General features: G+C 35.1%; 1 protein-coding gene across 3 annotated transcripts in view; it reads left to right on the top strand.

The window, feature by feature from the left end:
- Window positions 1-17,894, top strand: part of DCC (DCC netrin 1 receptor) — a 1,035,569-nt gene that overhangs the window by 751,632 nt on the left and 266,043 nt on the right. For all 3 annotated transcript variants that reach the window (XM_074339962.1, XM_074339961.1, XM_019721869.2), the window contains exons 10-11: window positions 14,149-14,297; window positions 15,834-15,972. In XM_074339962.1, the coding sequence (XP_074196063.1) occupies window positions 14,149-14,297; window positions 15,834-15,972 (288 nt within the window). The remainder of the gene's footprint in view (window positions 1-14,148; window positions 14,298-15,833; window positions 15,973-17,894) is intronic.

Genomic DNA, 17,894 nt, shown 5'->3' with positions numbered 1-17,894 from the left:
AAAAAGCCATTGGAATTTTGATAGAAATTACATTGAATCTGTATATTGCTTTGGGAAATATGGACATTTTAGCAATGTTAATACTTCCAATGAATGAGCGTGGACTATATTTCTATTTATTTGTGTCTTCTTCAATTTCATTCCTCAATGTCGTATAGTCTTACAGGATTTTCACCTCCTTGGTTAAATATATTACTAGGTATTCTTTCAAGGCAACTATAGATGAGATTATTTTCATAATTTGTCTTTCTGATAGTTAATTGTTAGTATATATAAATACAACAGATTTTTTAAAATTTTGATTATGTACCCTGCAACTTCACTGAATTTGTTTATTCTAAGTGTGTGTGTGTGTGTGTGTGTGTGTGTGTGTGTAGTTTCTAGGGTTTTCTCTATATAAAATCATGTTATTTACAAATAGTGAAAGTTTTACTTCTTACTTTCTTATTGGATACCTTTTATTTATTTTTCTTGCCTAATTGCTCTGGCTAGGACTTTCAATACTCTGTTGAATAAAAGTGGCAAGAGTGAGCTTCCTTGTCTGCTTCCTGATCTTAGAGGAAAAGCTTTCAGCTTTGCACCTTGAGTATATTGTTAGCTGTGGGCTTGTCATATATGACCTTTATTGTGTTGAGGTATGTTCCTTCTACACTCACTTTGTTGAGAGTTTTTGGTGTGTGTTTTTAAATCATAAATAGATGCTGAAATTTGTTAAATGCTTTTCCTGCATCTGTTGAGATGATCATATGATTTTTGTCATTCATTTTGTTAATGTGGTTTATCACATGGATTGATTTTTCATGGTGAACCATCCTTGTATCTGTGGAACAAATGCCACTTGATCACAGTGTATAATCCTTTCAACGTGTTGTTGAATTTTGCTTGCTATTCATTTGTGGAGAATTTTTGCATATAAATTGTGACAATTAAGTTCGTGAATTTGCCACCATGTCCTCATATTGGCAGCACTGTACAAATAGCTCAGTAAGGTTTCATAACCTTGGCATATTAGTATCTCACAGCTGTGTTCATGTGGAAGTGTGGCGATGTCTTGATGAGTGGCATTCATTATTGTTGTTGCATGTTTTTGTGTGTCACTGCAAGGATGTCTGAGATTGAATTAGAGAAATGAACAAACATTAAATTTCTTGTTAAAATTTGCAAGAGTGGAAGTGAACTCAGGGACATATTAATCCAAGTTTATGGGGATAATGCCATGAAGAAAACTGCAGTATACAAATGGATTAAATGTTTTTCTGAGGAGAGAGAACACGTCATTGATGAAGAGAGGTCGGGGCAGCCAGTAACAAGCAGAACTGATGAAAACATTGCAAACATTCACCAAATTGTGTGTCAAAATTGTCAGCTAACTGTGAGAAGCATAGCAAATCAAATAAACATCAATAGAGAATCAGTTAGAAAAATCTTAGTTGAAAATCTTGTCATGAGAAAAGTGTGTGCAAAAATGGTCCCAAAGGAGCTCACTGGTGAGCAAAAGCAAAGAAGAGTCAAAGTTTGTCAAGACCTTTTGGAGAGGCAAGACAATGTTTTGGGCCATGTTATGGTTGATGATGAACATGGGTGTACCAATATGACTCTAAAACAAAGTGTCAAAGTGCACAAAGGAAGTCAGCCAATTCTTCACTACCAAAAAAGTTCAAATCAAGAATCAAAATAGTGTTGCTATCCTTTTTTGGTATCCGAGGGATTATTCATTATGAATTTGTACCAACTGGACAAACAGTTAACCAAATTTTGTATTTGGAAGTGCTGAAAAGACTGCATGAAAAAGTTAGATGAAAATGACCTGAACTTTTCACCAACAATTCATGGCTCTTACATCACAACAATGCACCAGCTCACACAGCACCATCTGTGAGGGAGTTTTCAGACACTAAACAAATAACTGTACTAGAATACCGTCCCTACTCACTTGCTCTGGACCCCAATGACTTCTTCCTTTACCCGAAGATAAAGGATCTATCCAAAGAAAGACATTTGGATGACATTGAGGACATCAAGGGTAATATAACACTAGCTCTGATGGCCATTCCAGAAAAAGAGTTCCAAAATTGCTTTGAAGGGTGGACTAGGTGCTGGTGTCAGTGCATAGCTGCCCAGGGGGAGTACTTCGAAGGTGACCATAATGATATTCAGCAATGAGGTATGTAGCACTTTTTTTAGGATGAGTTCACAAACTTAATTGTGAGACGGGATATAAGTTCATCAAGTATGTTGGCCTGTAATTTTCTTTTTTTGTTATATCCTTATCTGGTTTTGGTATCATGATAATACTGACCTCTCAAAATGAGATTTTAAGTATTCTCCCCAGTTCAATTTTTTGGAAGAGTTTGAGAAGGGTAGGTATTAAATCTTTGAATGTTTGGCCGAATTCAGCCATGAAGCCATCTGTCCCTGAAGTTTTGTTTGTTGGGAGGTTTTCAATTATTGATTCAATTACCTTATTAATAAATGATCTATTCAGATTTTCTATTTCCTTGTGATTCAGTCTAGAAGATTGTATGTGTGTATTGCTAGAATTTATCAATTTCTTTCAAGCTTTACAATTTCTTGGTGTGTAATGGTTCATAGTAGTTTGTTATTTCTGTGGTATCAGTTATAACTTCTATTTCATTTCTGACTTCATTTGTTTGTACTCTCTTTCTTTTTATCTTGGTGAGTCTAGCTAAAGGTTTTTCCATTCTGTTTATCTTTTGCAAAGAACAAGCTCTTATTTCCTTGATTTTTTTCTATTATCATTTTAGTCTCTATTTCACTTAGTTTTACTCACGTTTTTTTATTTTTTTATTTACTTCCTTCTACTAACTTTGGTCTTTGTTTGTTCTTCTTTTTCTGATTATTTTAGGTGTAAAGTTAGATGGACTTTTTAAGTTTTTTTTTTTTTATTTATTCTTGAAATAAGCATGTATTGCATTGAACTTAACTCTTAAAACCACTTTTGCTATATCCCTTAGATTTTGGAATGTATTTCCATTTTAATGTGTCTCAAGGTATTTTTTTATTTCTACTCTGATTTCTTTGTTGACCTATTGGTTGTTAAATAGCATGTTATTTAATCAACATATAATTGTGGTTTCTCTAGTTTTCTTCTTGCAATTGAATTCTAGTTTTATACCATTGTGGTTGAAAATGATGCTTGGTATGGTCTAAAGATGCTAGATATTGATGTTTGAAAAGATGCTTTTCAAATTGATTGAAATTTATTTTGGGGTCTATCATGTGATCTATCTTGGAGAATGTTCTATATGCACTTGAGAAGAATGTTTATTCTGCTGTTTTTGTTCTGTATATACCTATTCAGGCCATCTGCTCTAATGTGTCATTTAAGAACAATGTTTCTTTAGTGATTTTCTGTCTGGATTAGCTACTCATTGACGTAAGTGAAGTATTAAAGCCCCCTATCATTGTTGTATTGCTGAAAAATTCTCCCTTTACATCTATTAATATTTGCCTTATGTATTTAGGGGCATAAATATTTACAAATGATATATGCTATTGTTTTATTGACCCCTTTATCATTACGAAATGCACTTCTTTGTCTTGTATTAATCTTTTTTTAAAGTGCATTTTGTCTGATATACATTTAGCTACCCCAGCCTTCTTTTAGTTCCCATTTTCATGGATCATTTGTCCTCCCTTTACATCCAGTCTGAGTGTGCTACTACTCAAGTGAATCTCTTGTAAGTAGTCTATAGATGAGTCTTTAAAAATCTAATCAGCTACTCTATTTTGATGGCAGAATTTAATTCATTTGCATGTAAACTAATTATTGATAGTGGAGCACAATCCCTCTGCTCTTCAGGGAAAAGCTTCAGATTTATGAGATCCCTCCCCATGGTGGTTTGCCATGCTTGGGGTGGCGTTTTGGTGAGACCACATCTCTTCCTCTCCTACCCACCTCAATGATCATCTTTTATTGTTTCTTGTGAAGCAGTTGTTCAGCTAGTTTTCAGGTCTTTTCAGAAGGTATTGTTCCATATGTAGCTGTAGATTGGGTATGTCAATGGGAGGAAGTAAATTCAGGATCTTCCCATGACACCATCTAGGACCACCCTTCATCAGTGCAGTTCTTGATTGTTTTTCAAGAACTATTCTTAACTCACTTTTCATAACCATCCCTGACTACGGTATACTTCCTCAATAGATCTATTTCTGAAAATAGTCATATCTAGATATTTCCAATGTGTGTGTTTTTGCTTTCGTAAATTTCTTGAAAATTTCTACCATAATAAAATATTTAACAGTACTGGAGATAGTATTATATGCTAAACATATACAAAGCATGGTTATACTTTAAAATCAGCTGACAGCTTATCTAAAGTTTTTGATCACAATGGAACACAACCAAACCCAAGCTATTCTGGAAAAAAAAAAAAAATCAGTATCATTAGGTTTATATGACATCAAGCCTTTAGTAATGTGGGAACTTAAGCACATTTAACTGAAACTTTAAGTTTTTAGCTGTGATGTTTGATGTCTTTTAGGCAATTTTTCTAGATCATAAAAACAATTGCTTTTTGACATTACTTAGAATTCTCTAGTTTAAATGGTTTGAGACCTCAATCATGCAGTCAGAAATCTACATTCTCCACTGCACTTTACATTTATGGGCAATGCCTATGTTTTCTGAAGTAAAATTCAGAATACTCTATATACTTCACCAAGGCTATTAATACTTGGCTGTGTTAGTGAAAAACCTGAGAAAACTTACAGAAAAGACTTTGTCTTGAGGTCAATTCCTGTAATCGCTTTTATTTTCGAACTGCTTCCAGTTCTAGAATGAATCACAAGAAGACTACTTTCAATACTATTTTCTTCCGAAAGAATCATTAACGTTTGTCTATTACACTGTCAAAAATATCCATCACTTACTATATTAGAGCTTATATATATATACCTATACAGCTACATACACATATAATAACACAGTTGAGTACAGTAAGTTAGCAGATAGCACCTATTAAAACCCAAATAATCCCAAAGTAAATAATCAGGTAATAACTGCTTTCCCCAGTCAAATCTTGTCAGACTTATATGGTTTTGTAATAGAAACTGTACCCCATAGTTTGTGCTTCTTCCTTGCCAAATTACTGTCATATCTCATAACATAGTATAGTTCAGTCAAGAAGGGGTTTCATTATGTTAATAATTACATTGCCTGCAGGCTTTTCGATGTTGCATTCCCCATACAGAATAGAAACAGATTTCATAGAAATATCATTAAAGCTGTTAACTAAAGGAGAAAAAAAATCAAAGAGGCAATCAAAGCATGCACTTTATTATCAATAAATGCAAATAGTTTCAGAAATGGCTTGCTTTTGAAACACATTCAATGAGGAGGTCATTGGCAATTGAAGCTGCTGCTTAAATGAGAGAGCTTTGTGCTGTAAGTCTATTTGGATCACTACAGATAATTACTTAGATCCCTCGCTACCCTTTTTAAAAATGGACTCAAGAGCCATTTTAAATTAACAAATGAATCAGGAGGTGGAATCATCCCCAGAATTCTGACCTGAATTGAGAATATGTGAATTATAGGTCATTATTTGAATGACAACACAAGATCTATATTTTTAAATGCACTGATACCATTAGTTCTTAAAAGAAAGGATTTGATGACTGTTAAATTGATGATTTAGGAACAGTAGGATACATTGTACTCCACAGTCATTTTAAAAAGACTTTAAATATTCAAATGTTCAACTACATATTCTCTGACACTAACATTTGTCTTCATTTCAGACTTCCAGCTGAGAAACATCAGTATAATGGGGAAAAGACATCAGCCTTATTCAGTATTATGAAGATAGTGGCATATCTTGATCCTTCTAAACCTTTTCCTATGAAAACCTTATATTCACATTCTTATTTGAAAGGGATTACTTAGACTCCCAAGATATTTTTAGTACTATATATTTGATAAATCATAATTTAGGTTTTAGTCTGATTTATGCAAATATCATATTACAATAAAGATAAGTCAGGAAAGTAGACGGGTAGATAGATATTGAAATAGAAACAGAGCAGGAGAGAGAAAGAAAAATAAAAAAGGTGTTAATTTATATATGGTATATAAATTTATAATCATATAACTTCTTAATAATCAGAAGCCCTAACATCTTATAAAACCTAAAATATTTGGTGAATTAAACCAGATGAGTTAAATGCCTTTGAAGTACCCATCATTTGGAAAGTTAAATAGAAAAATTACTTTCATAAACATGTTTTCACTTTTGAAATAGCTTTTTATTAAAAATTGAAGATATGCCTTCAAAGTGGAATGATTGCCATATTTTCCATCATAAAGTAATTACCAATCACTACAAATTACTTGATAATAAAGAATCAATAATTTTGAAAACCAAAAGAAACCATAGATGTGATCTAATCCATGGGGAGCTGCCACTTGAAGAATCATAGAGCCTAATGATGGAAACTATGGACTCTACACCTCCAAAAATGTACACATTACGTTCTTGCAAACATCCATTCAGTTTCAGGGAGTCCATGGACTCCTTGGTGCCAGTGACTGACCCCTATCACAGTAGAGTAGGGAAAAGAAACCATACTTTCTGACTCTTAATCACTTATAGCTCATTAAACTGTGATCTCTCTCTCTCTCTCTCTCTCTTCCTGTCTCACACACACACACACACCACATACACACACAAAACACACATAAAACACACACACGTGCACACACCCTGTCTTCAGTATGATTATATGTGATAACTCATACCTTATTAAAGTTTCAGTTAACTTTTGTATGCTGTTTTTGGGTTAATATGCAATAAGTTCTCATTAAAAAGTGCTTGGTTATATTATAAACTTATATATAGTCAGAAATTACTTCCCAGTGCAAATAGTGACATGTAGCACATCTCACGTACTCAAGCATACGTATTTAATTTGTTATTAGGTACAGGTGTTATGATGAATTTCTACTGAAATGCAATCTTGAAATTTAAAAACGTGGTTGGTTAGGCCGACATTGATTGATGAGTTACTTGAAGGGATTATGCATCTATTCTGAAACCTTTCCATTCTATGAAGAAATAGGTAACTTGAATAGAGATGAAGAGAAATTAGATGCAGTTTGCCATAAAATTATTGTCCAACTGAGGGGATCAGTGGGGATTATTAAAGACATTTTGGAAACGATGAGTAGTTAAGTCCATTAAGTTTCTTGACTGACATACTAAAATGTAATGAAATGAAAGGCAGCAGCTGTTAACTACATTGATTTCACATCTAATTTCCATTGTTGAACATTTCTGTGTCTCCTCTTTTCTCTTTCTCTCTCTTTCTAATATGCATGTAATAAATCATGTATGTAAAACTATGTAAGTTATGTTTAAATATACTTTATGGCTATGGAGTGGAGTAAGTACATAAGTATATATGTCTATATATATATACAGACGTACACAAACATACCTCCACAATTAACATAAAACACAATATATTAGCTACAGATGTATGTTAGAGCTATAACTCAGAAGGAAAATATTGGGGAATTCATGACTGAATTATAGCCCTCTTGTGAGGAAGAGGAAACATTTAATAGCTTATGTGAAATTGAGTGTTGACAATAGCCAGGGATGTTGTGAAGAAGAATATCCCACATGCAGGCAATATTTCGGTCTGAATGAAATAAAGAATTATATATATGATAAATATATGATTTGATGGTAATTCTTTGATGTTTTAATGTTTATATTTACTTGGAACAACACAGGATTATGGTGTTTTTCTTTTAATATATAAGAATATTAAAGAAAGTCTACCAATGCAATCAGATCATATTATAAATTACATTTTATAATAAAAAGTTAGAGTAGGTAATAGTTTAGTACTAAAAAGCAATCTTTACTCAGAAAAAGACAATTGGAAACTTTGCAACAACAAATAGAATGTTATCATGTGGCTAGAAATTGGTGAAAACACATACTCTCGTTTGTGAATTCTTAAACTGAATGCTCCTTTTTTACTTCAGGTATCTATATTCTCTGCTTGAAATTCTTCTAGAAACCCAAGCACACATATTTCCCTGATAGTGTCTAATGGCAATTAGGAAGGGAGAATAATTCAGTTGGTGAACAAATGATCAGAGTGGGCACTACCAGTGTGAATCCAGATTATGGCATTTACTGCCTGGTGTTCTATCGGTACTAAGCTACGTATGCACATAAAGAAATTACACTGTGGACAAACGGCACACAGACTCACATGCATACCAGAAACACAGACATATACCAACTTTAGTTCTCATCAGATGTCTTGGAAAAACACTATTTTCTGGTCTCACCTGTAGTGACTGCTAAATCAGTAACATCAAATGAGTTAGACAACATACAAGATGTGATTAAACAATATGGTGAATGCTTAAATTAAAAAAAAAATATTACAGTAAAAGACACATCGCCATTAATCCCCCTCAAAATACTCGCCCTCACTTCAAATACATTTATCCATCATTCTTGCCACTTTCTGAAGCAGTTCTGGAAGTCCTCTTTCATGGGTATCTTTAGTTTGCTATGGTGGCTGCCTCGATGTCCTGAATCACTTTGACTTTGGGCAAGAGCCAGAAGTCACACAGTGCCAGATCCGGTGAATAAGGTGGATGAGGACACACCATAATGTTTTTATTTGACAGAAATTGCCATATACCAGAAGTGATGTGTGACATGGAGTATTGTCATGATGGAGGATGATTTATGGCACACTTTAAAGCATACCTTCTCTTAACCATAGCTCACACCCAACTGACTGCACCGAACAAGTTGAAACTTGTCACACACTGTTACTAAGGTTTGATGTGCCACTTCCTGTATTGAAGATCCCTGCTTTTCTGTTGGATGGCACTCAGCAGCAGCATACATCGTATTTCTTGATCTCAACGGAAATGCTCCGTGGCACACATTACTTCTGGTACGGCAATTTCTGTCCAATAAAACCTCATGGTGTGTCCTCATCCACCTTATTCACTGGATCTGGCACTGTGCAAATTCTGGCTCTTCCCCAAAGTCAACATGACCCTGAAAGGTAAACATTTTGAATCGATTCAGGACATCAAGGCAGCCACAACAATGCAACTAAAAGCATTCACAAAAGAGGACTTCTAGAACTGCTTCAGAAAGTGACAAGAATGGTTGAAAAAGTGTGTTCAAAGAGATGGGGAGTATTTTGATGGGGAATTATGGGCAATGTGTCTTTTACTGTAATGATGTTTTTTTAATTTAAACATTCGCCAAATATTTTGATCACACCTCATAGTGTATTCCAGGCTTGTAATTTACAGTAACGTTTGGTAATTGCATATAAAGGCATTCATTTGACACACATTTATTAAATACTTTCTGTATACCTAATATTGTGCATATTCCTGTAGAGAAGACAACTGCTCTTCTTATTGGGGAAACTAAGTGGAGGCTTTTGACTATTCTCTTGACCAAGAGCCAGAACCCTAAGCAGCCATGGCCCTACTCAGCAGGGGAGGAGTGTGGCCTAATGTTTGTTCTTGTGGGGCTGCTGCCTTGAGTTGCAGATGTCCGTGTAGTCTATTCTCCCACAACACCTGGTGCGAGTGGCTGTAAGGTTGACATATATGATTCCCACAGACTAAGAGAGTCATAGTTTGGAGGTCTGTACACCCTCTGCCCCTACCGATTACTAGGTAATTCTCTCCTCTGTTCTTCCAAATTCTCAGGTGGTTTGCTCTTCAAAAATTGAAAGCGATTTGAATTGTTGCCCATCACCCTCTTGTGATCCAGTGGAACAAATGAGCAGAAACTCCCCAAGCATCATCCCCTTTCTTTCTCCCCATACACTCACTTGTCTCCTACTCCTCCTGTGAACCCCTTCGGCCCTGGGAAACCTTCCTTGGATGCATTATATCTCACACAGGAGTGATGACCTTGGAGTTGGGCTTTTTTACAATCTTAGTCTTTGCTCCCAGGATGAGCCATGTTCATAGTAAGTAATGGTCTTTCAGTTTAGCCACATGACAGCATGAAGGAACACATTTAGTTAATACTCCACACACCACTGGGCCACACGGATACCCTTTGTATGTACTTTCAAATTCCTGGTTCCCTCACATTCAACGTGTATCTCAAGCACTTCACTAGTCTCAATTATCTCACTCGTTTCTCTGTCTTCCCTCCTTAGAAGAAAAGTAGACTCCAACTCAGAAATGTCCCCTCTTGAAATGTTTGCATTGTCTTTGTGAATATATAAGTAATTATACAAGTATGCATTGTTTATGTTTTTCATTATTGTTCTTTAAAACATTGTACTGTGAAAATCCAGTTGAACAGTATCAGTGGGCAAGTTTTTATTTTATTTTTTCCCCATGGAGAAAAATGACTCTTTCATTATAATACAATTCTAATTGTATCACTATAAACTTTGACACAAGCAAGACTGTTCATTGTTCAGTATTTCTACTGAAGTCCCCTTTCAGAAAGTAGGGGATTTTCTATAGATAAATTACTCCTTCCTGGAAGAGTGCCACAGTAGGGGTACTCTCAGAAATTGTCTGTCAAAATGTAAGTGTTTGGGAATAAGAAGTCTCCCTGTGGAAAAAGTACATATAAAAGAATAAGCGGGCGGCTGGTTAGCTAAGTTGTTAGAGCACAGTGCTCATAACACCAATGTCGCTGGTTCAATTTCCATGTGGGCCTGTGAGCTGCGCCCTCCACAACTAGATTGAAAACAATGACTTTCCTTGGAGCTGATGGGTCCTGGAAAAACACACTGTTCCCCAATATTCTCCAATAAAAATTAAAAAGAAGATAAGAAGAAGAAGGAGAAGGAGAAGAAGAAGAAGCAAGGCAAGAATAAATGCTGCAGAGATGGATTGGAATAAGAGGCATCTCTGTAGAATCATGAGAAATATCTGTATATTTGAGTATATGTATGCAGGTATGCATTCGTGTATATACCGTGTTTCCCCGAAAATAAGACCTAACCGGAAAATAAGCCCTAGCATGATTTTTCAGGATGATATGCCCTGAACATAAGCCCTAATGTGTCTTTTGGAGCAAAACTTAATATAAGACCCAGTCTTATTTTCAGGGAAACATGGTATGTATACATTCATATATTTCTTGTTCACCAAAAGCATCCAGAAGAAAGACACTCAAGTAGCAATGAGTACACCTAACACCCAGATCTCCTTCTCAATATTCCCCACTGAAACGAACCAGATATCTTTGGAGAAATATTTGATTCCAGAGCTAGGGCAGGATCAAGATAATCCTGGAATATGTTATGTCAGAAAGAAAGGAAGTACTCCAGTAAATGATGGGGCAATGCACAGGATGGAGGAACTAGATTAAAGAGAATTCCCTCCCCACACTGGCCAAATCTGGGACAATTTGAACACCAAAATAATTAAAGACAATAATGAATTATAGACCATAAAAAGCAGAAATCCATGTGCCCATACCAATAATAGATACATAAACAGAGAGAAATATGAGCACTTGCTTATAATAAAATATCAAGTGCCAAGTGGTTAATGCAGAAGTACTGGAATAGGAAAAACAAAATCACCCTTTTGTCACCATCCTGGTAAAAATTGATTTAATCAAGAACCACTAATAGATGCTAACTCAAAAGGAAGTTGACAAGGAAAATAATATTGACATGGGCCTAATGTAGTATCTCCCTACAGACTCCTTATTACCTGTAAGCGGTGGAGCAGGCATTCAAAGTTGGGGGAGTGGGGCACAGGGGGACCAGGTAACTCTACAATGGAGAAATCTAACAGCACCTTGACCAGGAACTCAAAATTAACATACAAGGGACTGAGAGCAATCTTGTGCCTCTGGAGGCGATACCCCGGAAGGACAGACATCACTTATGTTTCATTTCCGACTGCAAAGTATAACCTAAATTCAACATGAAGAAACAAAGACCATCTCAAAATGAGGAACATTCTATTAATAAAAAAGACTATAGCCTTCAGAAATATAAATAGCTTCAAAGATAAAGACTGGAACTGTTTCAGCTTAAGCAGAGTAAAGAGATACTGTGATGAAACGTAAACATGACCCTAGACTGGATCCTGAATTGCAATAGAAATGCTGTGTAAGTGACATTATCAGGTCAGTTGACTCAATTGCAGTACAGATGAAGATTAGATAAAAGTATTGTATTCAGAAGAAATGCACTGAAGTTAATAATGATATTATTCACATACATACTCTTAGGAAATATGCTCTAAAGTGTTTAGGGATAAAGAGCTATGATTTGTGCAACTTAATCTGAATGTAATCTGAGTATACATACATGTCCCCTCTATTTATCAAGAGATAATAGATACATATTGTTTCTCTCAATATATATTTATATATTATATTTATCACTACATAGAGATTATAGCTTGCTTTATCACTATATATTCTATATATAATAAATGATAAATGGAACGTAAATGTTTATATAAAGAGAATATATACATATATACACACACATACACACATATATATACATATATTATATATACGTGTGTGTGTGTATATATATATATATATTTATATGAGAGAAAGAGAAATGGTAGAAAATATAGAGCAAGGTGTTAACAATGGGTAAATCTGGATAATGGGAACATGGGTATTCTACACATTATTCTCATTCTTAACATTTTCTGTAGGTTTTATATGATTTCCCAATACGTTTTTTGGAAATTGTTAACAATCACTTGCTAAGGTGAAAAGAATGCAATTGTCAGTAATGAAGTTTCTCAAGATTTGGGGCCTGGTGGGAAAATATGTGAAAATGACATAAAATACCTGTTTCTGGCATGAATATGTTTGTTTTTTCCCCAAATGAATGTGTGAGCAGTAATGTCTTAAGACGGCTGGGTTCCATGGAACAAATTCTGAAAAATGATCCAAAGACATAGGTTCCTTGCTGAGCTAAGAAGTGTATCATCAGATATGTCAGCCAGGTTTTGCTCTTTTGCTCTGGAAGTTCAAACTCACAGAATTGTATTACAGGCCTAAAATGTTTATCTTTCCAAAGCTAGGTGGTATCCAAGACTGAGGAAAATACACAGCATGTTTAAGTTAGAATTGTTGTTATACTTGCAATAGTGAGACTACTTACTTATTTTTGATTACAATAAGTAACATGGCTATTCCAGTTACGATTTACAAGCCATATATTTATATTCATGTATATTTGAACAAATAAACAATTATACACACATTCAACATTTTAATATGGAATCTGAAAGATTTTCTTAACTTGTTTTGTACCCCTACCTTACCTGACCTTATGCTTGGCTATGTATAGTCTTTTATAATTCTATTGGGTGTGAATATCGTATGTTTTGCTGCAAATAAATGATTTGATAACAGGATGCTACCACAGACCCCGCTGCAGGAGTTACATAAAACACTGCATGTGCTCCATTTTAACCTTTCTAAAATATGAAAATTCCTGGATCTTGAAACACATTTGGACACAAGCGTTTTGGTTAAGTGATTGTAGACCTGTGATGTCTGATTTCTTTAACGAGGAAGTTACTTATCCTTCGTTAAGTAAAGTAATAGTTATGAGAGAAAATAGAATACTAGAAAGTGAAATTGAAAATTAAATCCTGAAATTAATTTAAAGGACCCAGAATAGGGCAAGCCTTTAAAATGCTGACTTAAAACAATGTGGTAAATAACCCATAGCTGTGCTGCCTATTTGAATTATAAGTAGAAACATGATGTACAAGTATTCTCATTGTGTGCTCTCTTTCCCTCTGCAGTTATTAGCATCACACAGGCAAAGGCATACTGAGATAGTGGAAAATGTGCCACACTAAGGATTTAGTTAAGAATCCCATCTTTTTCTGCCATTTTCCTAGGCACTTATACTCCTTGACCAGTTTCCTCAACTGTTAAATGAAATAAGACGTTTGGATGAATATAAGTCCTCTTCTCCATTTTAAAATGTGATAACTCTAAAATTTCATTATATTTGTATTTTGTAATTTTTATATTCTTATCTCATATGGTTTTTAAAATAGTATAGGCTACTATCATTTCCTTGAACTGTAAAAAATATAATTCTGTTTATTTTGAGGAAGAGAACCATCTTATACTAATCAGTTTCTCTTGTATACAGTGCAAGTTCCAGGGCCAGTCGAAAACCTGCAAGCTGTATCTACCTCACCTACCTCAATTCTTATTACCTGGGAACCCCCTGCCTATGCAAATGGTCCGGTCCAAGGTTACAGATTGTTCTGCACCGAGGTCTCCACGGGAAAGGAACAGGTAGGTGAGGGAATGGGCCCCCTTTCTGCCATCTATGGATGGCTCTAGGGCTGGAGAAACAGGAGGAAGTCTGTAAAGTCTTGATATGTAATCCAGTGTCCAACATATTAACTGCACAGCTGACCAGTGTTAAGGCACCTGCTACTGAAAACGTTAAGCAATTAAATGGAATTCTGGTGGCAAGAGAGGCAAATGGATCATGAGATGAAGTCAACATAAAGGACACTGAGGTTTTGTTTGAGTATGTAGTTGCCTGGGCCAGTGTAACCACATCTATATTAACCCATCTGGTCCCAGAAAGCATTTGCATTGTCAGTCCTTATCTTAGATGAGGATTTAACATATTCAGTGACCTCAGCTAAATTGCTTTTTTTCATTCTTACATATGTGATGTTATTTTTGTCTTCTCCCCACCATCAGACTTTTTATTTTTTTCAGTCTTCCTTACTGCAGAAGGCTACCTTCCCCCTTGCTGCATTTTGTTTCTAATCTTTGTTCTAACCTGTATATGACTGTTGAGACATTTTCTTTCAGATTCTCAACTTCATGTGAAAAAAGATGTATAGACAAGAGTATGGTTAAATAGGAAAGACCTAGAGGTGACCTTGGGATAGCAGAGTTCTTACGATGTATTGTGAAGTTTGCCAAGTATACTGTGGTCTTCATGCTTCCCCGTAAACATTTTAAAAAATGTTTTGCAACAGTTCTATTCAGAATTAATTCCAAGTCCCAAGTTATATTGTAAGAGAATTGCTAAGTGTTCCTGCTATGTAATCATTCATTCAATTTTTCTTGCTTGCTGTTTCCCTTCTATCTAGCTCTCATTTTCATCTTACTATTCTATCCACTTTTCTATGTATTTTAGCTCTTCAATAATGCATTTTACCAATCTATTTAAATCAATTCACAATGATGCTCCCCAAGATACATGTGAGTGTGAGGATCAATATGGAGAGCTAAATAATGAGTCTTCTAGAGGGAACTGGCTCTGATTTGTCCATGACCTTCACCTCTGGTACCTCATTTCTGCAGCTGTGAAGTGCTGAAAACAGTTCTACCTCACAGCGTTCTGAGAGATAAAAATTATGGCAAAGTATCTGTCAGTTTCAAGAGATGGGGATATATTTCAGCAAGGGAAAACAAATCCATCGTTTCTTGGTGAACTGTTTCATTTAGGGTATGGGAGCAAGTCTCCATTCCCATGGATTTACAAGCTGCCTTCTGCCTGTCAGGGTCTGGGTGTGGGCGGAATGCTGCGCACCATTCAGTGTATTCCGTGGTGTTAAACAAATTGGAACTTAATGACTGTAAAAATAGCATGGAGCTATTTTAACTAGGAGTCTACAGAGCAACTTGGGCTTTAGCGGGGGAGTGTGTAGCGTGTGTCATAAGTAGGTTTTACAACTCATTATAAGTCTCAAGTGTAGTTTGTGAGTTAGAGTCTAATATCCAATTTACAGACTGCACAGAATGCCTGCCATTTCTGCTTTAATGTGCCTCCTGAATAACAGTTTTGGCACTTTGTTATGTCTCCAGAATATAGAGATTGATGGACTATCTTACAAGCTGGAAGGTCTGAAAAAATTCACGGAGTATACTCTTCGATTCCTAGCTTATAATCGCTATGGACCAGGAGTCTCTACTGACGATATAACGGTGGTTACACTTTCTGATGGTAAGTTATGGACAGTGAAACTTGGCTCACATATTTGTTGTGATAATCCAATAATATTGTGTGTATGTCATAGATTCCGTTTTCAAGGTTTCCTAACGAATACTTTATGGAATATATTAGCATAAATTAGAAATTTGGCCGATTCACTCAAACTATCTATTACAGTCAAATTGAATTTTTCATAAGGTATACACTTTGAGTCAGTATGTCCTAATAGGTAATCTTCAAAGTGTGACTACTGAGTAAGAGCTTAAAATAGTTTTTGTGTTATTCTTTATTTCTATAAATATAAATACATTTGTGAATGTGTGTGGACTAATTTACATTGGTATGTTTCTTTCTTGTTCTTAAAGGAGGTAAATTATAAAAAAGGTAAATGATGGACAATCCTCTTACATACACCTCTTAGTTTGAAACTATATGAATATCTCTAAGGATTTAGGCCAAACAGTACAGCATTGGAAGCATTACAACTACATATGAAAATGTTCACTTTTAATTGTACCATGCCTGACAAATGAAAGATTATTCATACTTTCTTAAATGCCATTAAAAAAGAGGAACAAGGCTGAATGAAAAGGATGGATTTGACAAAGCAGTAGCAGAGGAAATTAGAAATCTAAGAAATGGATGATAATAAAATGTTGGGAAATTTAATGCAAACTGAAGATAAAGTACAGCAGAATATATGTGTGGGGCGAGTGAAAATTGAGGCAGGTGTAGAAATGCAGAGATGTGACCTCCATGAATATTAAAAAGGCAACAAGCTATTTCTTTTCAGCAGCAGTTTCCATGTTGGTGTGTGTAATTCTATAAATTATTGATCTTTCGAATTTCAAAAAATAAATGACTTCAGCTTTTGATTCTTTGACCAATTCACCGTTCTTTAATTTATGAAATTATCTAGGCAGATATTTCAGACAATATCAGTGGAATGAGGAAGGGCATTCATGTTATTAAGGGTAGTGCAAAAAAGACACAGGAATAATGCTCATTTGCAATTTCAACGTAAAAAAATATTTTTATATGTGACACTGCGTCAGTGTCATTTTTAATGTAATTCTTATGCCCATCCATCTGATTCTGTTATTGAAGACAGAACAGAATATTTATTGGCAGAATAAATTACTTTACAACTTATAATTATAAAAATAAAAGGAAAACAAATGAAAATGGATATTTTACATAATTTATGTAGATTTCATTCACACTCTGAACTGTAATACTGTGGCCTTACTCTCCACTTAGGGTTTAAATGTCATAAGTGAGAAAGATAGATTATTACTCATTACCTAGTCCAAGAATTGTCATCTGTAAGTATTGCAACATTTAAGAGTCAGAAAATGCCTGTCACTAAATTAAAGGATTTCATGACCCTAACAAGCATCACTGTGCAAGGGACCCCCACTTTTCTCTATTAGATGCATTTGATAGGAGAAAGCAGGAACTTCATAACCCCCTTGAAGTGGGCTCTCTGACCTTGTCTGCACTCATTTTTACAATCAACTCATCTCTTTTAATTTCCAACAACACAGCCCTGTACTCTTGACTTTCATTCCCATCATCTACTTCCCCTCTCGCCACCCTAACTGGATGTCTCCTCTCTATGCTGAGGCCACACATCATATAAATATGTATTTAATCACATTTAATAGTCACCTACTTCCCAGTCTCGGTCAAGCCCCTTTCTCTTGACTTTCTGGATATTATAAAAGGGAAATGTGAAAATTAAATGAGCTACTCCATGTAAGCACCTAAAACATGAGCATGAGTGAACATATATTTAAGTATTTAATAAATTCAATCTATGCCAAGGTGCATGATCATTTATCTCATTATGCTCTGCTCCTCGTATGAAGGATGATGTTATATTAACCTCTGTATTGCTTTTAACTCCGTAAATAATTATTGAATTAATCAGA

This window comes from Rhinolophus sinicus, linkage group LG09 (assembly GCF_036562045.2).
Source record: "Rhinolophus sinicus isolate RSC01 linkage group LG09, ASM3656204v1, whole genome shotgun sequence".
NCBI classification, from domain to species: domain Eukaryota; kingdom Metazoa; phylum Chordata; class Mammalia; order Chiroptera; family Rhinolophidae; genus Rhinolophus; species Rhinolophus sinicus.
This window is presented reverse-complemented; position numbering and strand designations above follow the sequence as displayed.